Source organism: Drosophila guanche, unplaced genomic scaffold (assembly GCF_900245975.1).
Source record: "Drosophila guanche unplaced genomic scaffold, DGUA_6, whole genome shotgun sequence".
NCBI lineage: Eukaryota > Metazoa > Arthropoda > Insecta > Diptera > Drosophilidae > Drosophila > Drosophila guanche.
The window spans coordinates 7,585,436-7,611,031 of NW_022995745.1; the positions used below are offsets into that span (position 1 = coordinate 7,585,436).

Genomic DNA, 25,596 nt, shown 5'->3' on the forward strand with positions numbered 1-25,596 from the left:
CTTTTTGTTATTTTCGGTCTTCTTTGCCGTCTTCGGAGGAATCTTCTCCTTCTTTTTAATATTTTCTGTCTTCTTTACCGTCTTCGGAGGATTCTTCTCCTTCTTTTTGTTATTTTCTGTCTTCTTCACCGTCTTCGGAGGATTCTTCTCCTTCTTTTTGTTATTTTCTGCCTTCTTCACCGTCTTCGGAGGATTCTTCTCCTTCTTTTTATTATTTTCTGTCTTCTTCACCGTCTTCGGAGGATTCTTCTCCTTCTTTTTGTTATTTTCTGCCTTCTTTGCAGTCTTCGGAGGAATCTTCTCCTTCTTTTTGTTATTTTCTGTCTTCTTTGCCGTCTTCGGAGGATTCTTCTCCTTCTGTTTGTTATTTTCTGCCTTCTTTACCGTCTTCGGAGGAATCGGCTCCTTCTTTTTAATATTTTCTGCCTTCTTTGCCGTCTTCGGAGGAATCGGCTCCTTCTTTTTAATATTTTTGGTCTTTTTTGCCACCTCGGGTGGAATCTTCTTCTTTTCATTATTTGTGGACTTCCTTGTCTTCTTGAGAGGAACAGCCTCCTCCTTTTCCCTATCTAGTTTGCGCTTCATTTTTCTTGTTTTCAATGCTAAAAAGATCTTACTTGCAAAATATCACAAATTTTCGCACTGATTCTTGCCACACGACAACTGAAAATGGTTTGAGTGACTTGCAATTGATGGCTTGTCATTTCATGAAAAGCATGGCCTGCTAGCTTGGGAAATACTGTGACCTTTAACAGTACTTTTTGTTGTTTAACAATTTTCAAAGAGGAACAGGCGCTGTTCGTTTTCCAACACTGCCTTGAATGACATTTACCAAAGACAGTTAAAGTAAATAATCAATGGATATTTATTTATTTATCTGCACTTCGAAGATCTTATCTGCACACAAACGAGGAGGGACGTGTGAGACGCTTCTTACGCGTCACAACTTTTATACCCGGCACTCAGTACTACATCTGCACCTAAGCGGTGTTTTGTCATAACAAACACACACAAAAAAATAAACAAATATAAGCTGTGGGACGGGGTGGGTTAAAAGTCGTCAGAGATTGAGAGAATGTGAAAAGAACAAAAAAAGCTGCGGGTTTAGCCACTGCAAATTAATTTCTTCATTGTGGCTATAATAATGATCCAATCGAATCCCAATTTGGTGATCTGATAGATATTTTCCTACCCTACGGAATGGCGTTTTATGTTTTCTTTTATCTTTAAAATTGTAGGTTTGGTAGGTTTTCGCCCTTTTGCAGGGGCGGAAGAGGGCGGGGCTCAATTTTGAAATACACTTGTAACAGTGTGAGCATACAGAAGTCTGGATGCAAAATTTGGGGGCTCTAGCTTTTATGGTATCTGAGATCCAGGAGCTCAACAAGACGGACGGACAGACGGACGGACAGACAGACATGGCTCAATCGACTCGGCTATTTACTCTGCGAGTAGCGGGTATAAAAATGGGTGATGCTGTGGAGATGGTACAAGGTGGATTACCACAGGGGTATTCTCTTTCACCTCTGTTATTTAACGTATACACAAGTAGTTCAGTTTGCGGATGATTTTGTCCTTATTTCACATAGAAAACATCTTGAGGAGGCTGTTGAAAATTTACAGGGAAAATTGCATGACTTCAACCTTCTATGTGGGGATCTGGGTTTCAGCTTTAACCCTAGTAAGTCTGCTATTCTTCGCATGGGTAAAAATAGGGGAAACACCTTTTTAGGCAGAATTATAAACGCAACCATGTTGAAATGGTGATGGTAAAATGGATTACTCGGAAGAGAAAATTAAAGCCAGATATGCTGAAATACAAAACAAGTACTTCAAGGAGGGGTGCATGACACGGTAGAAACAAAGAACAAAATATTGGATATGTGGAATGAGGAATATACGGTATGTTTTAAAAATGAGCAGTTATACTTTGGTATATTTTAGAGGGTCGTGCGGTATATTTGATCAATAAGTGCGCTGTCACACTGATTGTTACTCCAGCTGTTCTTTGTTTGCCGCCACTTGTTTTATTGTATTTTGAAACATTAAACGATTGCAAATCACTGAGCATGTCACTGTTTCCAGCCTATGGCGGCGCATCAAAGCCGCCTCCAGCCGGCAAAGAAGCAAAGACTGAAGATACCACACAGGCGGCGGCAGCATCAGCAGCAGCAGCAGCATTCGCCGGTGAATCCTCAACGGAGGGCTGGAAAAACAACACAAGCTTCGCTGTGGGCAGCCAGGTGATTGCCGACGAGAAACCCGGAACGCACAGCTCACCGCCAGATAGCTCCAGCGAGGATGAGGAGAGCTCGATAGAGGGCAGCAGCCCACGGCCGCCGGAACAGAGAGAAACCCCTGCGATTGCCCTGCGCCGCCTGGAGTTCGATGCCAGCGACGGCTTCTATGTGGACAAGAAGAACAATCCCAGCTACCTGACAGTCAAGAGCCTGGCTCGCCTCTCCCGTCCCCGCTACATACCGAAGCTGCGCCGCCTCAGGGATGTCAGTCAGCCCTTTCAGGGGTTCGGACAGCACCGAAAGGTGGACTGGAAGCGCTGCCGCTATGGCAAACATGTGGAGAAGGAGAGCAAAGTGACGCCAGAGGAGCTGGACGCGGTGCGCACGGAGCTCAACGAGTGCCGCGTGCTGGTGGCCAGGGAGCCGCAGCGCTTGGAGCACTGGATACGGCAGCACCAGCTGCTGGGACGCAATCCAGACAGGGCCAACCGTCTGGCCGTCTCCGAGCAGCAGCTGCACGCGCTCAAGCTGGCCCTGGAGCAGCACACCTCCAACGAGGAGATCCTACAGCTGTACATAGAGACGGCATCCGCCACCTATCCGGCCAGTCAGGTGAGCTCAGTGACTCAACTGAAAATGAACCCAAAAATAAACCCTGCCCTTAGGTCGCGCTGCTGATCGAGCAATTGCTGGAGCGAAATCCGTTCGAGTACACGCTGTGGACAGCGCTGATTATGGCCACGCAGGGCACGATGGCGAGGTGCAATGCGAACGATGTGCTGCGCATCTACGAGAACAGCATGCGACGCATGCACCTGGGACACACGGACGACAGCAAGAGGTTCGACTCGCTGGACACGGACCCCATAATGCTCAAGCTCTTCCACAACTGCGCGCTCTTTCTGCGGCAAATGGGGCACAGCAATCGGATGTTCGCCATGCTCAAGATGGCCCTGGAAATGAATGTGATGGGGCTGGAGGCGGACTGCCTGGTGGCGCAGGCGGAACGCGAGCGACCGCTCATTGACTTCGAGGAGGTCGTCCTGGAGTCGGGCATGCCACTGCCAGAGATATGGACGCGCGTCGAGCTGCTGCGTCAGGCGTACTGCTATCTGCCGTACCCAACGCTGGGCGCCAACTCCTCGGCCAGCGATGAGAACATCGATGCGGAGCGTTTGGTATTCAGCGCCGACGTTTGCTCGTACGTCTACCCACTGAAGTCGGCTTGCAATCGGCTGCATCTGTGTCTGCTGATCGTGCAGGTGACCAAGGTGCCCGTGGTGCGCAGCCACTGCCTGGCGGAGCGTCTGTGCACGCGCATCAAGCAGATCGGCGAGTCGGAGGCGGTCGAGATGCTGCTGGCCGTTCTGGCGGATCGCCACACATACATCGCCTCCGCGCGGCATGCCGGCAACTTCTCGCTGGCGCTGCTCAACCTCGCGCGAGAGATGAGCGTGACGCCCAGCTTTATGCCGCACTTCCTGGGCAGCGATCTGTACGAGGAGACCGTCTGCGGGCTGCTGCTCAAGTGCAGCGAGGCCTTTGCCCACGAGGAGAACTCGCGCCGGATATTCATTCTGCTGTGGTTTCGCTTCAAGCGGCTGCTGCTCGTCATTCGCAAGCTCATGAAGAAGCTGAACGCAGAGTACCTGAAGGAGGCGCGGCAACGCATTCGCCAGCTGCTGCGCCAGGAGGAGAATCGCCAGGTGGCGCGCTTCTTCACGGAGCTGGCCATGTTCGAGTACGAGGCGCTGGACGGTGACAGCGATCCGGCGCCAGCCTTCAACGTCTTCCGGCACGTAGTCGCCTGGCAGCGGAGCTCCGCGGAGCGTCTCGTCCAGCCCGATCTCATGCACGCCTACGCCACCTACGCGGAGATGCTGATCGCGCGCAATCAACGCCAGGAAGCGCTGGAGCTGCTCACATGTGTCTGCCTGCAGCAGCATGCGCCGCTCAGCGAGGAGCAAGCTGCGGACACATCTGCGGCGCTGCAGCACAGCGAGGGGCTCGTGCAGGCGGAGCTTGAGCTGCTCGACGCTGCACCGCCGACCATGGCGCTGGAGGAGTTCTTTGCGGCCAATAAGCTGCTGCTGGGGCTGCGCTGCCACTGCCTCGTCCTGTGCCTGCTGGGCCGTGCCAACGAGGCCGATCAGCTGCTCCACGCTCTGCTCAAGGCACGCTTCGGCGCAGCCAGAGTTCTGAGCAGCGAGCGACATCGCTTCCTGCGCGAGCAGCTGCTGGAGCTGCACACGGTGTTGCTGCAGGTGCCGGGCAGCAGCAGCAGCAGCAGCAGGCAGCTGGTGCAGCTGCTGGAGCGGGGACTGGAGGAGTTTCCGCGCAACATGGCCCTGCTGGGACGCTGGGCCACCGTGGACAAGCTGCCCTGGTACAAGCAGCGCGCACGCTTCATACGCACCAAGGGCGGCATTCTGTCCGTGCTCCATCTGGTGCTGGCTGCACGCTGCCGCTACGTCCTCAGCCTGGAGGAGCACGCGGCCGGAGTGGAGGCTGTTGTGGGTCAGCACATAACCTTCCAGCTGGCCGCACGGAATCGCGTGATCCACGTGTTCGAGACATTTCTGCCAACGAATGTGCAGCGGTCGGAGATCGAGGCCGAGCAGTATCAGATACTCAGGCGGAACTCGCTCTACTGGCGCTGCTACCTGCGCTGCCTGTCCGACAAGTACACCAGCTTCGATCGCAGCAAGGAGGTGCTGCTCACCGCCCTCGACGAGTGCCCCTGGGACAAGGCGCTCTACATGGACGGGGCCATGTATGTGCCGCAGGAGCTGGGCCACCTGCAGGACGTCATGATTGAGAAGCAGCTGCGCATCTACGCGATGATTGAGGAGTTGGATATCCTCAGGGACTCCCAGCACGCTTAATTATTTCATTTGCGCGTAAGTAAATAAATAAACGATGCAACGCTGCCTGCACCACACCCGCTTATCCCCGCACTTGTCGCCATTTCCATTAAGGTTTAAGCCCCTTTTCCAGTTAACCAAAAGTGCGCTTCAAGGTTACAGAAGAGAGACCGCAAGGCTGCGGCATTGCAGGATCCAATTGAAGAATTGAAGCGTTTATGTTGCAAAAAAGCAACCACTTTCTGGGAGTGCAGCATTTGGAGCTACTCGCGAACAAAAACGATGAACAACTGATGGAAAGCTTCAACATTGCGTCGCCATGGCTTCGAGTAGCGCCTAGAATCGAAAATGCTGTGAGAGAGAGGCCACAATTATCGTTCAAACTCAGTGTCTTTATGAGAATTATGAATTATATTTTGCAAATTGAAAGTGTGAGGAATCGCAGGGCCTAATTGTTGTCTCGAGCACTTATTAGCTCGCGTTAGCGGGTATCTTGGCGTCGTAGCCTCATCTGCGACTCTTGTTAGTATTTTGGTTGTGTTTAACCAATCGAAAGATTACAAAGGAATTCGTATACCAGCGAGCGAGCAGGAGCGCCTCACTCCTTTCTAAGGCCAGGCGCTCGAGGGGGGATGAAACTTGGCACTTGGCACTTGGAAATGTTGCGTATGCGCCCTGTTTGGCCACTTCAACTTGTGTGTGTTTCGGGGGCTCCCAAAAGGAGCAGGAGCGGTAGGTGGGGATGAGGGGCGAAAAGCTTTTCTCAAAAACGGAAAGCGAAAGCACTGGGAGCAGCCTTAAGGATTCGCCTTGCCACTTGGCACTCAGTCAGTCGGCATCAGTCCAAGTCCAACGACGCGTCCGTCGCTTTGCTTAGGCCCCCCTGCTGCAGCGGATGGCGAGGTGGCGCCTCCAGCATAGCTCGCTGTTTCACAGTTACTCCTTTTTGTTGTTGCAGCGCGAACAACAGTAAATAATCATAAGTAGCAGCAACAGCAGCAGCAGCAGCAGCAATGGCAACAGCTACTCAGCCGCTGCTCTTTTGCTCTTTTCAAGCTTTATGTGTTTGTGTTTATAAAAATCGGTTGTTGGTTGTGGTGTGTGGTGATTGTGTTGTGTCGGGGAGGCATGTACATGCCATGCCGTGCCATCAAATTCAAGCGTCAAGTTCATAGACTCAAAAGCGACAAACTGTCGCGACGCTCTCCACTCTGATGCCAAAAAGCTCGCTCTCTCTCTCTCTGTCTCTGTCTCTCTGTCTCTTTCTCTATCTATCGGACTGTCTCTGTTTGGCAAACGCTGTAGTGTAAATGCTACAACAATCTGAGCGATGTAACGGCTTCCCGGCCGGAAACCTTAGCCCAAGGTCTTCTTGACAACATCCAACGACGTAGCCAGCTTTTGGAACGCAACGCAGGTTGTTGCTTTCGCTCTCCGCTCTCCGAACGCTGTGAGCAAGCTTTCATGCAGCTGATTCAACGCTCGCCGCTCTGCTGCTCCGCTGCTCTGCTGCTCTGCTCTGCTGCTGCTGCTGCTGGTCTGGCTGATTAGTTTAGTTTGTGATTTCAATATATGTAATTAATTTTTGTTTCTGTAGCGGCTCGGGACGGACGCGTCGCGACGTACGCTCGTTCGGTTTGTTTCTCGCAGTTCCATCTTTGACGCTGTTTCGGCTTCTCTCTGTTTCGAAATCCAAATCAAAATCCAAACCCACCCCAGGCCAACCCGCTCTTATTTGTTATTATTATTACACACATCAACTGTTACTATTATTTTTATTTTGTTCTGTGAGTGTGCGAGTGCGAGTGCTGCGTGCGTGTGCGTGTGTGTGTGTGTGTGTTTCGAAAATGTAAAGAACACGCTCGAGCAGCCGAAACGCTAACCAATGGAATTGGAACATCAAACAGTGAGGCCAAAACCAGAGCAAACATCAGCAGCAACAACTGAAACGCCGAAACACACACACACAACAATTGGTTGCAACTCATTGTGTGTGTGTGTGTGTGTGTGTGTGCTCTGTGTAAAGTTTGAAACGAAACAAATGTGAAAATATTTGCCAAAACATAGAAAGAAACAGCAACAAAACAAACGACTTACAGGTAAAGCTCTTCTGCCCGAGCGGCGGCGTACGTGTGTGCATCACAGCGAGCTTTCACTGTAGCAGCAGCAGCACACAGTGAATATGAAACGTGAGCTTATACATATGTAGGAATGTATGAATATGTATGCATTTATGTATGTCAGTGTCTTGCAATCAGCTGCGCGCGCGCCTTTTGATCGCCTCAAAGGAGCGTGATCGAAACTCGAGTACTGCAGCTCTGGCAGTGGCCAGAAGCATTTTGGGGAAATATATGTTTCCCATTTGCCAGAAATCCTCACAAATTTGCTTAGCCAACGATAAAAGCAACAACTTCAAGACAGCCACAGCCACAGACACAGACACAGACACAGATACAGACACAATCAATGAGGCAAGACAAACAAGAAATTAACATATTAATGAATTTCCAGTTTCTTTTTTTGGTTTAGTTAATTTTGTTGCTTGTATTTTTATTTGTTGCCTCTTGACAAAATAATCAAACCCGAGAGACCCGATCAGATCGGATCGGATCGGATCAGATCAGATCAGACACTCTATCGACCATAAGGATACCCCCAAAGACAGACACTGAAACCCGATTGGTTGCCTAGTTGTTGCCCTTGTTTTTCTTGATATTTGGTTCTTTATAAAATGTAGAAGATCTGCGGCTGGGCAGGTGATAAGCGGTAGGGCATGCCCCGGCAGCAGCATTCCACATCTCTCGCCTGCTGCCTGCTGCCTGTGCGTGTGTGCGAGAGATCAAGGTGCTCATTTTGATAGCCGGACGGACAAGTGGAGTATATTTTACATATACATACGTACTACATGCATGTATGTATGTAGTATAAAGTACAGTGTGATGGGGTCGCAAAACCCTTGAACTTGTCGCGCCAGTCGGCACCTCCGCAGCACACAACTGAAACCGAGCAGTGTTAAAAGCTAATAACAATAACAATAACAATAACAATAATAATGCCAACATATTACACATTTTTTTTTGAAGGGGGCAAAGTGAAGCAATAATAGCAACACTTTTCGTATGGCTTTGCCGTCAAATTCCAAGTTTCGTTCAATAAAAAACGTTTGCTTTTGGTTTTTGGTTTTTTGTATCTTTTTTTTTCTCTGTCGAATTTTTTCGATTTTAATTTTTTCAAGGTTTTCCCTGCGTTTTTATGTTTTTTGTTTTTGTTTTTGTTTTTGTTTTTATTATTTTCGCTGGCTCTGCTGTTGTTTTTGTTGTTGTTGCTCGACATGTTTGCGTGGTTTGTTTTGTTTTATGTTTGATAATTAATTTCTTCGTCGCATGTCCCACAAAAGGGCTGCCGAGTGGTGGTGGTGGTGGCGGGAATATCGCTGCGCGGGCAGGGGGACTGCTGGTGGGGGTGCCGGGTGGGTTGTAGGGCGTTTAACTGAGCATCAAAATGTACATAAATATGTACAAAAGTATGTACATTCTTTATCATTTTCTTTTGTGTATTCGATTTGTTGTTGTTTTTGTCGCCTTTATACAATTTTGTTTTGCTGACGTCGCGTCTGAGCGAACAGCCAGGCAGCGCTGCTCCTGAGCGCGGGAGAGCGAGCAGCGACAGAGAGCGCCGAGAAGCTGAAAGCTCGCTACGGGGAGCTGGAGCTGAGGCAGCAGCAGAAAAGCCGAACCTGTACTGGTGCGTAGATCCCAGCAACCTGAGCGAGAGCAATTGATAACCTAACCTAGACAATAAATTTGTCTAGCATTTCAAAGCGTAGGCCGAATATCGTGTATTTATTTAGACTATTAATAAGTTGTACGTCGCTTGGATACAGCTGCTAATTATTTGATTGTGCCATGCCCCCCGAAAGACCATCATAGATTCGCCTGATCCTCACACAGCCACTCGATGATCGGCAACTAGTTTGTATTCGCTGGACAGCTCTGCAGGTCCGCTGCTGCTGGCAGCAATCTGATTTGATCCATAAATTAGACGCAATGACAGCAGCAAGCTTTATCGATAAATCGAATCTTAATTGGCTGAGAATTGTGGCAGGGCGAGGGAGAGGGAGTGGGAACGAAGCGACTTCCAGATAGCTTGACGCCATGTTGGGCTGCCAGTCCATAGATCGGCTTTAACATTTCAATGAGTGTGCGTATGCGTAATCTTCTGGCTACAAGCACATTACGCATACGCTCAGTGCGCCGTTTGCCGTTTGCCGTTCGCCTTGCGTCGCTTTTCGGGTAGGTTATGTAAAGATGAGCCAGAGATCAGAGAGCACACGAAACGGAATTTAGCACGGAACGTGCCCAAGCCACAGAAGTACACTGAATCCACAAATGACCACGTTCTGGGTCGCCGCTCTCTGCCGCTCTCTCTCTGCCGCTCTTTCTCTTTGCCTTGCCTCTTGCTGCGACAGTGTCCTCCCCCTTTGCCTTCGGGCGTGCTGCTATTTTTGGACAGCCACCACCTGATGTCCCCACCAATGTTGGCAAAAAAAAAACGACGTCAGCGTCAGCATTAGAGCAGGTCGAGCCGGCAAAGACAGACTCTGCAGGCGAGAGCAAAGCAAGAAACAAACAAGAGAGTGGAGCAAGCACTTGACACCGACTCAGCAGGCAGTCAGGGAGAGTGGAGAGTGGAGAGTGGAGAGTGGAGAGTGGAGGCTGCTGCCTGTTTTTCGCTGCTGGCAGAGGCGGGAATGGCGCGTAATTCCTTTCGCAAGCTACAAGGACGTGCTGTGGGCAGGGCTCCATTATTTGCTGTGTGTATGTGTAATCGCTTGGCCCAGAAGCTGTCTCACAGTCAATTAAATTGAAGAAGGAATGCCAGAGGGAAGCCTACCGCCCAGAGATTCCTCGGCCCCACTGATCCTCTGCGGACGAACTATTTTGTCAGTTGCTGCTCTATTTATAGACCTAAGAGAGCGATACGTATACGCAATATTGCGTATACGCTCTGCTCGGCACTTCATGTAACTTTAACTATAAAAAATGTAAACAAAAACCCCGCAAACGTAGGGGGTGGAGAAGGGGTTGGGGGCGGGGTGGGGGTTCAGCAAACGTCAAAGCAAATTATATAATTTATTTATTTTCTGCTCTCTCTCTCTCGCTCTCTGGCTGTCTTTTCGTGCTCTGCTCTTGCTTTTGTTATTCTTTTTGATAATCCCTCAACACACACTCCCCGCCACCCGCAACCCGCCACCCGCCACCCGCAATCCGCCCCCCGACCCACCCCGCTCTCTGCCATGCCAAATTGCTTTTTTGCCTTTTGCTCGCCAACATTTTGTCTCAATTTTTGTTTTTGTTCTTTTTGGGACGAAGCACTTGAATTTATTTTAATTTTTTTTTCTACGTCGCGTCTGAAATGCAAATAAACCGACTGCAAAAGCACACACACACACACACACACACACACACACACACACACACACACAGAGGGAGTAAGAAATAGAAACGGCGAGTGAGACGGGTAGAGCAGAAAAGGTTTTTGTTCACATTACATTTGAATGCTGTTGCTGTTGCTGTTGTTGTTTCTTTTTTGCAATTACGAGCCGCAGTCGGGTGATTGACCCAGGCCCCCAGATGCGAACCTCCGCGGGAGACAGAAACAGTTACACAGACAGAGAGGGAAAGAGAAGACGCAGTGCAGCTCGGCAGCGCAGCGCAGCTCGGCAGCGCAGCGCATGGGTGTGTGGGTGTGTGGGTGGTTGTGCAAGTCAGTGCTGGATGGGGGGGGGGGAATGTCGCCTGTCAACCGCAGCACAAACAATTGCAAATGGGAAATGCTCACAAGGATTGTTGTTTTGCGACGTGCGTGCGATGTCTCCCCAGGCAGGAACCCCCAAGCACAGTGCTGCCCCAGCAATAAAGGAAACTTCAAGCAATGTCACACCAGAGAGCGAGTGAGAGAGGGAGGGTAGCCTCACTGTAGTTGGACCCTGGTACAGGCATATACGCAATTGGGCGAACGAACGAACGAGCAACCCACACGCACACGCACACGCACACGCACCACCTCCACTCCCGCAGCGCAGAACATCAGTGGCTCATGATTCAGTTGTCCTTGCTCCACTCATAAATATGTACCCCCACACACACACACATACACATACACATGTATATGTATATGTATATGTTAATGGGGGAAAGCTTTTGGGCAGGAACAAGAATTGAAGCAAAACAGAAGCACACAATTTGATTCCCCAAAGGAGCTTGGGTTGGGCTTGCGTTTGGCTTGGTAATATTTGATTTGGCATGCCAAGCGCCACTTGAGCTTAATTCACACAACTAGACAATGTTGTACATACACATACATGCAAGTGTACATATTTGCATACATAATATGTACCTGCCTGTCGGCATGGACTGTGGCATGGACATCGAAGGATTGGCACAAGTTTTTGGGATGCAATCAATCGAATATTAAATGCATATTCGCGAGACTCTCTCACGTGTGTGCAAGCCAATCTGTTGGTACTTACTTATCGAAAGACGTGGAGCCACATCGCGGCCCTCCCGGTGGGGGGGGGGAGGGGACTGGTGCTAACTGCGACGCGGCTCCAGCAACCGGTTTATATGTATATGTAGATATTTTCATCAAAAGCTTCACGCGAGCCCAAAAAACAATGAAATATTTAATGCAAAAACGAATTTTAGAAGCATTTAGCAGCAGCGGCAACAAAGCAACACAGCAACAGGTGACAGACCCGATTCGATCAACAAAACAACAATTTTTGTTCGTGTGTCGCCTTTGTCGAAATACACAATAAAATATGTACACTGTACATACATAAATTAAAATGATTTAATTAGCAAAAACCAGACGCAGGCCGCAGCAACATCCGAATTATATTTTAGTCAGGTTTAAAAAACACACGCACACACACACACGCACACACACAGGCACACAGGCACAGGCACACCCAATGGGAGTCAAAGTCTGAACTGCTTTGACGCCAAAAATTTGTAGAATATTTTTTGTTTCAATTAAAATTGAATTAAATTTGGAGAGCAAAATAAAATTCACACAGGGAATCATTTTCGGCATATTATTTATAAGCAGAGAAACGCCGAAAAAGTGCCATGAAGAATTCAATTTAAACTCAATTAAAAATCCATTTAAAATAAAAAACAGCAAATTCTGTTGCTCGTGTGTTTAATACAACAAAAAAACAACAAAAAAAATGCTAAAAACTAAAAGGAGAAAATGAAGTTCATTAAATACAAATTGTTTTTCAACTTACTTTCTCCACTTGTTTTGTTCTTTAGCAACAATCATTGAGCACTTGCTGGAAGCTTGTTGCGAAGACAACAACGTCAACAGATCCAACACCAAAAACTACCTCCAGCTGTACAAATATTTCAAAAACAACAGCAACAAAAAAATATATCAAAATAAGAATATAAATATGCAAATTAAAATAAAAATAAAAAGTGAAAAAGTGAAGAGAACCAGCAGCAGCAGCAGCAGCAGCAGCAGCAGCAGCACCGCCAAACAAAATATTTATTTTGTACCTGCTGAACAGTGTAATGCAGGAAAATGGACATAATCCAATTTCCACGCCAATTGATAATGTATTCGGTGCGTGAGTTAAAAACAAAAACACTTTTGCCTGCTCTTCAGGAGAGTGCGAGTAAAACTATAAAATGCCATCCGAAAACTTGGCTAACTGAAATATTAGAACTATTTTAAGCAGCAGCAAAAAAATCAACAACAAAAAAATCAAAAATTAGACAAATGAAAACTCGTACCATGCAAATACCGGTGAAAAAGTGAACGTCCCAGAACAAAATACTTAAAGTATAGAATTCTGCCAGTTACTGTTGTTTTTTTTTTTTTGTAAATGTTTTTTATTGTTGTTGCATTGTGTTTTTGTTTGTTTTAAATATGTAAATAAAAAAGCACAAAAATGGAAGTACAAAAGTAACGACAGAAACAAAAAGCCAGCCCAGCCGTAGAAGATAACAACTGTAATTGCAACTGCACAACAGAGCTATCAGGACAACAACAAAGTAATACAAAATATATAAATTTCTAATACCACCCACCAACCACCACCCGCACCCCCCCCCCCGCCACTCAGACTAGGCAAGGAGGGCGAAGCACTCCTGGCAGCGCCACTCCACTCCACTCCACTCCAAAAAGCCCTCACTGGAGGCGAGACAGAGCGGGACAGAGACAGCGACAGAGACAGACAGTCTTGTCAATCCAGGGAAAGAGAGTGTGGGTGGGTGCTGCGCGGGGCAGAGGGGCAGTGCCATCGAAATAAACAAACCGCACAGACAGAGCGCGCGAGAGCGTGAGCGGGTGGAGAAAGCTTGCAGCGAGCGCGCTCCTCAAAAACACACGCAGCAGAGTGAGAGCAGAGCAGAGAAAGAGCGAGGAAAAGCTTTCGAACGCTCGCTTCATGCAGAAGACGAAGAAACAGCGCAAAATATGTAAGTGAAATTGATTTTTGCCTCTCTCCCCACCAAGCGTCTCTGCGCCTCTTTTTCGCTTTTATTTGATTGTTATGGTTGTTGTTATTGTTACCGTTAGTGTTGGACGTAAATATTTAATGATTGATTTATGTATGTTGGGCTCAAGGCTAAGCGTCAGCGCTGAGTGGTGTAAAGGGTAAGGGGTAGGGGAAGGGGCTTGGGAGGAAAAAGGTGGCGACAGCCATGCGAGGGTTTGCTTAAACCGTTAGATCTACACATTAGCTGCGCTCCTCTCTCTCCCTCTCTCTCACTCTTTGCGTAGTGAAAGCTCTCCCGTGCATCTCGTCTCTCCCACGGGCAGTAATCTACATATTCCCATGATTGAGTTGCCTTAAAGCAGCAGCAGCGAAAAGTTGGGTTAAAAGTGAACTTTCATTGTGACTGCTTAACCTTCAGTGGGGTCTATGCACTACAAGATCTCTTGGCTCTCCCACTGAGCGGGCTACTGAGCCAGCGCTAGCTGTAACTGACCTTCCGCTTACGCAGCGCAGACAAGCTACAAGTGTTAGAGAACACTACAGTGTGGGTGCCTAACCCAAGTTCGTACTCAAAATGTAACTAATATGAACAACACAAACAAATTTTGTGGGTGTCGTCTGGCCATGGTCATTGGCCCAACACACACAATCGAGAAGAGCAAATAAGCGTTGGTGTCGGCGTTGTCGTTGTCAACACTGGCGGTTTATCAAGAGCTATACTCATGTTAAATACAAAGATTATAATTGCCCAACACACAGAGACCAGACCGTATAAATATCACACACACATATGCATATATATACATTTCACACAGCTCACAGCCTAATAAAGCGGAACCGGCCCAAAGCATTTCTACCACCTGTCTGCTTTGCAATGTAGATGATATGAAGTCGCTCTGGCGCACATACTTGCATATTTATGAGCCATTAGGATGAGCAAGCTCTGCTCGGGGGCTGCTCCTTTGATTAGTTCTTGAGATTAGCAAACGGCTGTCTGGCGATTTTGGCAGCAATTGACACAAGTCTGCCCCTGCCCCACTATTTGCGTTGCACTCGAGAACAATTACAAAACAAAGTATGAAGCTAGAAAAAGCAAACAGGCGCGCTACAGTCAAGTATTTCGACTGCGGGGATACCCAGCAAGTGTTGCATTCAAAAATATAACCCAACAAGACAGCATATAGAATAGTGCAAAATAAAATAAAAAATAATCTATCCGCGATGCACAGATAATGAACTAAAAATAAGAGCACTCGAATCGCATATTAGTTACTTTCTTGCGAAGTATTTGTTCGGGTTGCGTATTTACTTAGCCGCCACCACATTTCCATTCGCAGTGCCCCGGGTACTTGCACTTCTTTCAAGACTGTGCAGAGAGCTGAGCAGAGGCTGAGCAGTGCCCAAGCAAAGGGGGGGGTAGGGTGGGCGAATGACTGATAGCCAGACTTTGCGATAGGGAAGAGCAATGGGAGAATGGTTCTATTCACACGAATTAAACAATACGCTTTGACTGTCTTTCGTATACCTTTTAGCAATGTTTGCTGGATCAATGGGAACTGATATATTCTGAGATTGTTGCTGTCTGCTGGGTAACTGATGAGTTACAATTGTTGTTGAATATATAGCATTTGTTCAAGAGCAAAAGGTTAGTGGATAAGTTCGAGAGGGAAAGTATGATCATGAATCAGAAGAGGGAAATATGAGTATGTGTGACAAAGGAAATGGAATGGCAATGGAATGGCAATGGCATGGACAAAGCGAGGAGTAAATATAGTTCAAAGATCCGACATGAAAGCGCTGCTATATGTATTTGGACTGTCTGTGTGTTATACACCTACTTATATATTATTTATATACTCGGATCTATAGTTTAGCGTATTATTTATAGGCGGCACTAGGACAAGAGTCGCATATAAATAACCAAAAGAATATGTGTGTATAAAAGTTTCACTAGCAGTTCTTTGACTTTGACTTTTACTTTTACTCTTTTTTTTTTTTTTTGTCATACACTTGCGCCCTTCACGGTACCCTCCCCCGCCGCACCACCATGACTCACGGCCTCACAGTCGTTTATTGCCGCTAGAATTTTACGAGTTCGATCATAAAAATACACGAAAAAAACGTTCAGGAACGTCCAATTGGATTTTGTGTATTTTTGTTAATCTATTTTTAATACTCGAATATAATTTGGAAAACGAATGCGAAAAACAAATGGTAACAAAAGCTCAAAAATAACAATAAAGTAATAATAATAATAATTAAACAATCGAAATATTTTATTGATTGAACTTTCAAACTCTTTCTGCCTGCTTATCTGTTTCAGCTGGAGAACATGGAGGGGACGAGCCGAAGCAGAAGCTCCAACGCGAGTCAAAGTCAGAGTCAGGAGCAGAGTCGAAGTCAGGACGTTGAAGATCTCAAGCAAGACATTCCCTACTTTGACGAGCCGCAGGCAGTGGCTGTTCCGCGAACTGGTTCCGCGAGTGGAACTGCAAGCAGAACTGATTTCGGAGCTGAGAGCGGAGCTGGCTCCGTCTTTGCCAGCGATTTGCTCTCGCTGAGTAAACCCGATTGCAGCCTGGCCGAATACGACGATCCAAACGCCATAGACTGGGATCCCGACGCAGATGTCGCCGCAGATGCGGAGCCTGAACCAGCTGCGGAAAAGCAACTGGAACTGCAACTGGAACTGGAACTGGAACTGCAAGCGAAAAGAGCAAACCCGGATGCCGGGGATGACGATGGCAGCAACGAGCTGGACGATAGCTATCCGGACGAGAATGAGAGCTCCGTGCTGGGCTCCGACTACGGGGCAAGCGGCAGCGGGAGCGCTGCCAACAGCTACTACCAGTCGCCGACGCCTTCCAACTGCGAACTGATGCTGCGTCCGCCATCGAGCTCGGTGTACCATCATTTCAACTACCGATCGCCGGGCAGTCCAGTGCCACCCGGCATGGGAGTGCCTGCAGGTGCGCCTGGTGGCTCGCCGGCGGGCTCCAGCTCAAACGGTGGCGGCCGCCTGCAGCACCCTTATGCACATTCCCCAGCGGCACCCACCTCGCCCAACTTCTATCCGAATATGTGGTATCCGAATTCGCTGTACAGCTCCCGCGGAGCGCCAGGAGCTGCTGGAGGTGTTGGCCGCTATGGTGGCTACGGGCCGCAGACGGGTGGCAACGGGACCGCAACGGGTACAGGACCAGGACCAGGATCAGTACCAGGGCCAGGACCAGGCTCCTTTGGCGCTCATACGACGCATCTGCATCCGCTGCATCATCAGTATCCACATATGCCAGCGCCGCATCCACACCAGCACCCGCACCCGCACTCGCACTCGCACCACCATCCGCCGCATCAGCATCCGCATCAACATCCACACACGCATCCGCACGAGACCATGATGGAGATGTTCCAGCTATCAAATAGGTGAGTCCACTAGTCCACTAGTCCAGCAATCCTCCAGCAGCTCCCCCTAACCTTGCGGCCTCACTGATCCCCCACTGTGAAAATTGAGATGGAATCCACTCGTGGCCGAGACGCAGGCGCCAATTTGTTTCCCATTCAAAATGTATCCACTCCTCCTCCTTCCCACACACACCGCCCGTCGAGTGTCTGGTCTGGTCTGATTGGATTGAAGATTGGCCCCGCTCAATTAGCTGCACATCCCTCTGCTGCGGCTGATTAGGACCGAGCCCATGGTGCCATTATGCAGGGGGGGGGGGGGGGGGGGGAGTCGTTATATTTTTGTATCAAATTTCTTTGATTTATTTTCGTACTCCAGACAACCCGCGAACACATTCAGATTTTTTCCATCATTCATCATTTTGGCCAATTTGCGGCGCTGCACACGCGTGTATCCCTGCACGTCAGCCCCGCTCCCCACTTGATTGGCAGACCATAAACTGAATATGGAATTTGTTTCCTTATGTACTTTGCCATATTTCTATTTGTGCACTTATTTTGTTTTGCTTTTGCTGTTGCTGTTGCTTTTGCTGTACCGTTGCACTGCTTGACTTTGCCCAAATCCCATTCCAATGCGTTTCGATGTGCGCTTGCATAGCCATCCCTGTCTCGCTACTGTATTTCGCACTGCTCTCTCTCCCTGCTTCTGCATGGTTTCAAGGTCCCAGTGCATTACACTGCAGCGCAACTGAGAGCTGGAGCAGCCGGCGAGAGCGAGTACAGTTAGCGCTTACATTGTAGCAGAAGGCAGCAACAAGTAAGAGAGAGAGAGAGAGAGAGACCGAACGAACGAACGAACGAACAGTTGGCGTAGCTCTGCGCCTCACTTTGCCATTCAGCAAAAGGAAAATGCAACAAGTTGTGTAAACAAAAACAAAAACACACACACAACTCATGCACAATGACATACACACGGAATAGAACTTGCAATCAGCTGAAAAACTGACAGACAGGCAGCCGAACAGACACATCGCATCGAGTGGCCAAAAGCCACATTAACTTGACCACTTGTCCCGCATTAGAAACACCACTAGAAATCGGGCCCGGATTTCTAGGGTACTGCTTCGATGTGTACCAACAAAAGAGTATAAATACAACTTTTTTGGTATTTCACCCCCGTGGACCAACCGTCTACACTTTTTGCACTCATAATTTTTATTTACAATTTACAACTCGAAGCTGCATGCCAACATATTTGAAACATGATTTCACTAGCTATATTTATATCTAGATAAAATCGACCTTAATTGCCATTTGCAAAGTTTAAAAGCAAACTTTAATATTTGTGTAAATTAAATAGAATTTTCTGCTGCGCAAAACTTTTGCCCAATTAGTTTAATTCGAAGTCTCAAATTGCATTTCTCGCATCGCTCGTTTGCAAAACTCTTTTTTAGCAGCCCCTACCCCCTGGCCCGCTCATTATGTTCGCTTTAATGCCATCCTAATTGGCGAAATCGCACTTCATTCGAGTGCAAGCTGCACTTGCCCGGAGTACCCCGCACCGCGCACCCCGCGACTGTATTTTGATGACTTTGATGGCTGTTGCGCATTTCGTATAGTTCTTGTTGCCGGCACGCGTAAAATCTTGCAGGAGATAATTTATGTATCTTATTGAGTGAATATTCCGCCGCTCATTAAGATGCTGTAGCCACTTCATTGGAGTGCAATTTGTTGGGCATGCTCAAGTTTATTAATTAGCACGAGTTTTACCCCCCACGAGGGTTATGTTGGCGTGTAGAGAAGTGTTTCCAATAAGCTACATAATTACGAGCACATCAAACAGCGGGTTGTCGATATTTGTACAGGCAAATTTGTGTTTCCTTCCCCACATCTACAGAGCAGAGAGGGCATATTGAATTTGTGTCAAATATGAGCCACAAATATGAGCCAGTTGGGGCAACAAAAACCTCACAAATTCTACTGAAATAAGTGCAGTTTTTATGTGTTTCCCATTTGTGTTTTGCTTTCCCAACCGAAAGCTGAACATATTAATGCAATAAGCAGGACCATTATTAGCGGGTATCGCACAGTCGTAAGAGTTGCACTGCTTGTTTATGATTTTGTTTACATTACTCGTTCGTACTCATGCACTTCGTTGCGCCGTGTCTGTGTGTGTGTGTGCCTGTGTGTGTTTTTGCACTCGTAATTTGCGAACTTGTTTTGCAATTGCGTTCTAAAATAAATTACATCAGTACGGGCCTGGGTCCGAGCGGAGTGCAGTGGCGCGGAGGGGGGTTCGCAACGCAACGCAACAATTTGGTGGCCCATTGCTAATCGAACGCAATGCTCTCCGCATTTCCGTATAAATTACTCACCCAAAGGGGCAGCCGGACGAGAGAGAGAGAGCGAGAGCGAGAACGAGAAGTTTATGCAATCAAAAGTGGTAGCTAAGACGAGCGCCAATCCGAATCGTTTCGAACGTGATCATTGCACTTGGATCGCTTCCACTGGCTGATCCCCCCTGTGGCGCCACTTCCCTTGCCCGAACGAAAGCCATCTGGTTGCTGATTATTGATTATTGATGGACTGTGAGAGTCGGCAGTCGATAGTCGTCTAGCCGGATAGCACACACTCGTATGTATATACATAGAACATGCCATGCGACTGCGTAACCCCATAGCCAAATGCCAATTCATGACAGGCGGGGGAACCGAGGGAGAGCGAGCTGAGCCGGTAAAGCTGCTTGATACAAATTCATGCCGGCTCTGGCCTGGGATAGATCGTCGAATCGATTAGCAAGTGTCACCTTTGTTGAGTCTTCTTATGGCGTTCTCTTATAGCTAGCTATATGCAATCTTTCTCTCTCACACATACACACAGTAGCTTAGCAATTAAAGGTGGGTTGGTTGGCTTTCCCAACTCTCGTCAGCACCTACCCCAATAGGAAAACGATTAACCAACTGCTTTATATCTTTGTTCAACCTTAATCATGTTGCCTTTGTTTTCTCTTAAAGCGGTCGAGAGGCACGCAACCGCGCGGAGAAGAATCGCCGCGACAAACTCAATGGCTCAATCCAAGAGCTCTCCACGATGGTGCCTCATGTGGCAGAGTCCCCGAGACGTGTGGACAAGACGGCCGTGCTGCGCTTTGCTGCCCACGGACTGCGGCTGAAGCATGGTAAGCGATCAACTATCAATTATCAATGATCAATGATCAGTGATCACTGATCGATGATGGCAAAACTAATAATGATTTTCCAATAGCCTTCGGCAAGACGTTACAACACCAGCGGCCACAGATCACAGACACACTGATGAGCATGCTGGACAGCTTCTTCCTTACCGTCACCTGCCATGGACATATATTGCTGATCTCGTCGAGCATCGAGCAGCATCTGGGTCACTGTCAGACGGATCTGTATGGCCAGAGCATCATGCAGATCACCCATCCAGATGACCAGAATATGCTCAAACAGCAGCTGATACCCACAGAGCTGGAGAATCTCTTCGATGTGCACGCCACAGACTCGGACGCAGACGGAGAGCCGCGATTGCGCAGCAAGTCCGAGGAGGATTACATCGATTGCAAGCTGCGCGAGGATAGGCGCAGTTTTCGCGTGAGGTATGATCACTGATCACTGATCACTAATCACTACAACTTATTATCTGAATCTCTCTCTCTCTTTCTCTGTCTCTGCAGATTGGCTCGTGCGGGGCCTCGTTCGGAGCCCACGGCCTATGAGGTGGTGAAGATCGATGGCTGCTTTCGCCGTAGCGATGATGCGCCTCGAGGCGTACGCTCCAGTACCTTCAGCTCGAGCCTGCAGCTGATACGTAGGACGCGAGGTCGGGACGATGTCATTCCTCTGCACACGATCAGCGGCAATGATATTGTGAGTTTGAAACCATGATCCACGATCCCAAACCATAAGCAATCTCTCTCTCTCTCTGTCTCGTTTAGGTACTGACTGCCTGTGCTCGGATCATCCGTCCGCCGAAGATCGCCAGCCGCCTGATCGATGCCAATACGCTGGAGTATCGCACTCGCCATCTGATAGATGGACGAATCATCGACTGCGATCAGCGAATCGGCATTGTGGCCGGCTACATGACAGACGAGGTGCGCAATCTGAGTCCCTTCACCTTTATGCACAACGACGACGTGCGCTGGGTGATCGTAGCCCTAAGACAGAGTAAGAAACTCTCTCCTCGATCGCTGCAAAGGTCCCAGTCCTAACCCATTAATCCCTTCTTCAGTGTACGACTGTAACAGCTCGTATGGTGAGTCGACGTATCGTCTGTTCACTCGGAATGGCAACATCATTTACCTGCAGTCCAAGGGTTACCTGGAAATCGACAAGGAGACCAACAAGGTGCACTCGTTTGTCTGTGTCAACACATTGCTGGACGACGAGGAGGGCAAGCGGCGTGTTCAGGAGATGAAGAAGAAGTTTTCGGTGATTATCAACACGCAGATTCCTCAGTCCACCATCGATGTGCCCGCCTCCGAGCACCCAGCGCTGCTGGAGAAGGCCGTCCTGCGGCTTATACAAAATTTGCAAAAATCCAATGAGGATCCGTCCCAGCTGGAGGGCGATGAGGATGATGACGATGATGAGGAGGACGACGAGGAAGACGATGATGAAGATGATGGCGGTCGCAGCGTGTCAGAGTTTGGTGATTCCTATCAGCAGCATCATCAGCATCATCAGCATCATTCGCGTACGCATCACAGCTCCTCCTCCTTTCTGGGTCACTCGTCCGCTTTGTTGGAGGCCCGCCATGGCCAGGGCAGCTCCAAGACGCCGCCTTTGGCACTGGTGCCGCCCGAAGCAGCCTCCGTAAAGTCCTCAATATCAAAGAGCATCAGCGTGGTGAATGTCACAGCAGCCAAGCATCTGCGCGGCGTTCAAGGTTCGGCCGTAAAGTCACCCAACAGCTCCCAAGCAGAATGCAGCTGCCATGGCGGCGCACAATGCGAGGTGTGCCAGGTGCCAGGTGCTCCACTGAAGCGAGGCAGCAGCTCAGGCTCGCCGGAACAGGAGGATGTTAGAGCGCCAAAGCGTCGCTTTGTGCCCAGCACAGGTGAGCGCTTTAGGTCATCCCATGGCTGAGACTTGACACCTGACAGCTTCTGTTGTTCCTCTTTGCAGAGATCGAACATGTGCTGAACACGTCGCTGGATCACATTGGACGCAAGTTGTCGCAGCAGCTGAATGTGGCCAGAAATTTGCGGGATCAGGGCAATCGATACGAGCTGCCGCATGCCAATCAGCGTTTCGATGAGATCATGGTAAGCCCGAGCACAGAGCAGCCTCCTTGATAGCTAATGGAGTTCGATTTGTTCCTGCAGCAGGAGCATCAAAAGCAAAGTGAATTATTTGTGAACATCAAGAGCGAGTACGAGGTGCGGCTGCAGCACAAGGCCAGCAGCAATGTCAGCACAACTAAGAATTCGGATTCCGAGCCACACAGACAGAATGAGGATCCACGTGAGGATCCCGACAGCAGGATAGTATAGGACAAAGACAGAGGAGAGAGTAGGAGGATTGACTCTCGAACTGAAGAAGGGTTTCATCGATGATGTGATACAACTGTCTTGTCTTGGCCTTGGCAGGCAAGCTCAACAGCCAATGATGGAACAAGTCCATAATTTTATTCTAGTTGGAAAGCAGCAAAAAGCCCAACACTACACTGAAATTGTTCATTGGTTGAAAGTTGAAAACGCGTGAAACCAATGAAAACCTCGAAAAAAACTGCAACGCGAAAAGGTGTTTCAGTGTTGGGCAGCAGTGAGCGTGAGCATCTCCCTCCCAGCAGTACATACTTGTTTGTTTGTTGTTTTAACCCGTTATGTACCATGTAGAGTTAGAGTCTAGTGTTGGTTGTCTTCAAATTTAGAGCCGCACACCGAGACGAGGTGCTGGAAAGGATAAAACAATTATTAGTTTAGTCTAAATCGGAATATAATTAAATTAAATATTAAATGCTAAATATATGTGCATATATACAAAAATATATATGTATACCTATGTACCATAAATTATGCATGTTGCAGCATGTGCATAACCAAAACTAAACGTGATAAAAGACTGTTACCAACTACATACATACATATGTACATAGATACAAACAAACATACATAAATGCATAACTCTATACAACACTAAAATGTTAATGTATGTACAACCAAACACACACACACACACACACATACACACATGTGTGTTTTATGGCGTAGTTAAACTAAATTTACTGTACGAACATTTTTGATAGATGTTTAATGTTGCTAGGCTCTAAGTGTAATACGGAATTGGATTCCGTTTCCGTTTCCAATTCCCCAGACTCCGCAGAATAGAATCTGTAAGTTAGAGAATGATATTGGCAGAAGCACATACAAAATGAGAAACGATAAATTGATGGCGAAAACTATTAAGAGAACTATGTTAAATGTTTGTTATGCATTTGTTTTTTTTTTTATCTAAATTAATATTAAAAGAGTGTATTAGAGAATAAACTTGTGTACCTATAAACAAAACCCCTGAAATCACTTAAATTTCAATTCAAAAAGAAACGGTAAAAGTTGAGCGCGCTTGTTTTGGTATTCTTAATCAGAGCAACCCTGTCCGGGCATTTGTGGCATTCACACTCATTGCAGGGCGTTTGCTATGGTATATTCAGTATATTTGAACGTTTAACGTTGAGTCAGAAGGCTCACAAGAGGAAAATTCCGTAAGAGAGAGAAAACGAGAAAGAGCTAAATTTTGATCATTCTTTATTATTCTGCGACTTCGCTTTTCTAGCACCTTAAAAACCTGGTATATTTCGGTATATTTCTGAGGGTCAGTACGGTATATTCTATTAATAATTCCGCGGTCGCACTGCCTCACTGTTTTTCAATTTAAACTTCACTCGCCCGTCGCCTTAAAAATAGCATTTAAACTCTATTCCGTAGAACAATTTTGCCAAACATCAAGATGGAAACGCCGCGCGGAAAGCTACGTAATTTGCATGTGGAGAACTTACAGAACATGAGCACACCAGTTCGCTTACCGCCGTCAAAAATGCTGAAGACCCTGGGCTATGGCACCGGCGTTCAAGTTTATCTCCTGGATCGCTCGCCCCGCCTAGGCCAACCGCGCTCACCGTGGGCAATCAAGAGTATCACCAAGCGTTCGCTGGCACAAAAGGATCAGAATATCAGCGAACGCATTATCCATGAGGCGGACATCTTGCGGTGGGTACTGCGTGCGTCAAGTCGTGATTTGTGTGTGTGTGTGTGTGTGTGTGTGTGCGTTGAGCCTGCATTTGCATGTGTTTGTGGGGAACAAACGGAAATTGTTTACCGTTAACCATGAGCCCTTTACATTTACAGCAAACTAAAGCATCCCAACATTGTGGGCTTCCGCGCCGAAATCCCATCGGAAGAGGGCGCACACAGCCTGGCCCTGGAGATGTGCAACACCTCGCTGGGCTCGATACTGGAAGAGCGCTTCGACGAGGAACTGGGACGCCTGGACTCTGACAAAATCCTCAAAATGATGCTGGACGTTACCAAAGGGCTGGACTATCTGCACACCGAGGCCAAGTTGCTGCACGGCGACATCAAGTCCTTCAATGTGCTCGTAAAAGGCGAGTTCGAGATCTGCAAGCTGTGCGACTTTGGTGTGTCTCTGCCACTGGATGAGAACAATGAGGCGAAGAGCAGCGGCTACGTGGGTGAGTCTTACACTTAATATAGATCCAAAAAACATGGATCTGATGTGTCGTTGCAGGCACCAGTCTGTGGTCCGCACCCGAGGTGATTGACTGCCAGGACACAATTGACAGCAAGGCTGACATATTCAGCTTTGGCCTTGTTATCTACGAGACATTGGCCCTCGTGCCGCCGCATACACTGCCGCTGGACGATGGCTACGACGCCAGCATCGAGATGAACAGCTCCCTAGAGCTGTCGGAGACGGACGACAAGGAGAACAATCCAGCGCTGAGTAACATGGAGTCGGCATTTGGCACACGTCCACCGCTACCGCAGGCCTTTGAACTAACCGAAGACTACAACACCATTGTCGAGCTTTACTACCTGTGCACGAATGCCTTAAGCGAGGATCGCCCCTCGGCGCGCACCATTCTGGAGTGTCTCGAGAATAATGCGCCCAGCGTCTAAGCAAGCTGACCGCATCGAATCTTCCACCACGTTTGGCATTTAATGTTAGCCACGAAACCTGAATGTTGAGCACACAAATATCCTTACTTCGATTATAATTAGCATGTAAAAATAATGAAACAATTGTGGGACCTGCCCAGAGATAAATTCTCCGCACTCACAAAATCATTTAAAGGCGTTTCCTGGCAAAGAACAACAAGGAAATAGTTCTAGATTCCATTCCTCTGACAATAACTGCTAAATGTTGAACTGAATACCGAACCCTTGTGTAAACTCGTAGAGTTCTCCAGACTCCCATCACGAGTAATAAATTGTACTTTCGAGTTTCGATTACACTTTTCTTAGATTTATTACAAAATAATAATACATACATCAAAATATAAGTTTTTCTTTCTGCTCAGTTGCTCAGCTGGA

General features: G+C 47.9%; 3 protein-coding genes and 1 long non-coding RNA gene across 5 annotated transcripts; all 4 read left to right on the plus strand.

The window, feature by feature from the left end:
- Positions 1-1,991: 1,991 nt before the first annotated feature.
- On the plus strand, positions 1,992-5,543 carry LOC117581425 (nuclear exosome regulator NRDE2). Of its 2 annotated transcripts, none has more exons than XM_034268593.1 (3): positions 1,992-2,852; positions 2,906-5,140; positions 5,219-5,543. In XM_034268593.1, the coding sequence occupies exons 1-2, from the start codon at positions 2,070-2,072 to the stop codon at positions 5,123-5,125; spliced, it is 3,003 nt and encodes a 1,000-aa protein (XP_034124484.1). In that variant the 5' UTR covers positions 1,992-2,069; the 3' UTR covers positions 5,126-5,140; positions 5,219-5,543. The 2 variants fall into 2 exon arrangements, with proteins under 2 accessions (XP_034124484.1, XP_034124485.1); XM_034268594.1 differs by having other exon boundaries at positions 5,238-5,543.
- Positions 5,544-6,648: 1,105 nt separating this feature from the next.
- Positions 6,649-12,528, plus strand: LOC117581429. The gene is made up of 2 exons (XR_004573654.1): positions 6,649-6,739; positions 12,424-12,528. It is a non-coding gene; the product is annotated as an uncharacterized LOC117581429 (long non-coding RNA).
- A 523-nt stretch (positions 12,529-13,051) lies between these two features.
- On the plus strand, positions 13,052-23,562 carry LOC117581424. The gene is made up of 9 exons (XM_034268592.1): positions 13,052-13,593; positions 15,937-17,039; positions 20,030-20,193; positions 20,280-20,637; positions 20,716-20,908; positions 20,977-21,208; positions 21,273-22,100; positions 22,169-22,308; positions 22,369-23,562. The coding sequence occupies exons 2-9, from the start codon at positions 15,946-15,948 to the stop codon at positions 22,534-22,536; spliced, it is 3,177 nt and encodes a 1,058-aa protein (XP_034124483.1). The 5' UTR covers positions 13,052-13,593; positions 15,937-15,945; the 3' UTR covers positions 22,537-23,562.
- LOC117581427 (lymphokine-activated killer T-cell-originated protein kinase) lies at positions 14,220-25,565 on the plus strand. The gene is made up of 6 exons (XM_034268597.1): positions 14,220-14,224; positions 19,945-19,949; positions 21,900-21,911; positions 23,987-24,252; positions 24,391-24,734; positions 24,791-25,565. Exons 4-6 carry the CDS (start codon positions 23,993-23,995, stop codon positions 25,180-25,182), a joined length of 996 nt encoding a protein of 331 aa, XP_034124488.1. The 5' UTR covers positions 14,220-14,224; positions 19,945-19,949; positions 21,900-21,911; positions 23,987-23,992; the 3' UTR covers positions 25,183-25,565.
- Positions 25,566-25,596: the final 31 nt, after the last annotated feature.

What these genes read in the sequence shown, in the direction of transcription:
- LOC117581425 (XM_034268593.1), top strand. Translation starts at nt 2,070, where the DNA reads ATGTCACTGTTTCCAGCCTATGGCGGCGCATCAAAGCCGCCTCCAGCC. An exon ending in CCACCTATCCGGCCAGTCAG is followed by an intron (nt 2,853 to 2,905) that starts GTGAGCTCAGTG and finishes CCCTGCCCTTAG; the next exon opens with GTCGCGCTGCTGATCGAGCA.
- LOC117581424 (XM_034268592.1), top strand. Translation starts at nt 15,946, where the DNA reads ATGGAGGGGACGAGCCGAAGCAGAAGCTCCAACGCGAGTCAAAGTCAG. An exon ending in GATCGTAGCCCTAAGACAGA is followed by an intron (nt 21,209 to 21,272) that starts GTAAGAAACTCT and finishes TCCCTTCTTCAG; the next exon opens with TGTACGACTGTAACAGCTCG. An exon ending in TCGCTTTGTGCCCAGCACAG is followed by an intron (nt 22,101 to 22,168) that starts GTGAGCGCTTTA and finishes TCCTCTTTGCAG; the next exon opens with AGATCGAACATGTGCTGAAC.
- LOC117581427 (XM_034268597.1), top strand. Translation starts at nt 23,993, where the DNA reads ATGGAAACGCCGCGCGGAAAGCTACGTAATTTGCATGTGGAGAACTTA. An exon ending in CATGAGGCGGACATCTTGCG is followed by an intron (nt 24,253 to 24,390) that starts GTGGGTACTGCG and finishes TTACATTTACAG; the next exon opens with CAAACTAAAGCATCCCAACA. An exon ending in GAAGAGCAGCGGCTACGTGG is followed by an intron (nt 24,735 to 24,790) that starts GTGAGTCTTACA and finishes GTGTCGTTGCAG; the next exon opens with GCACCAGTCTGTGGTCCGCA.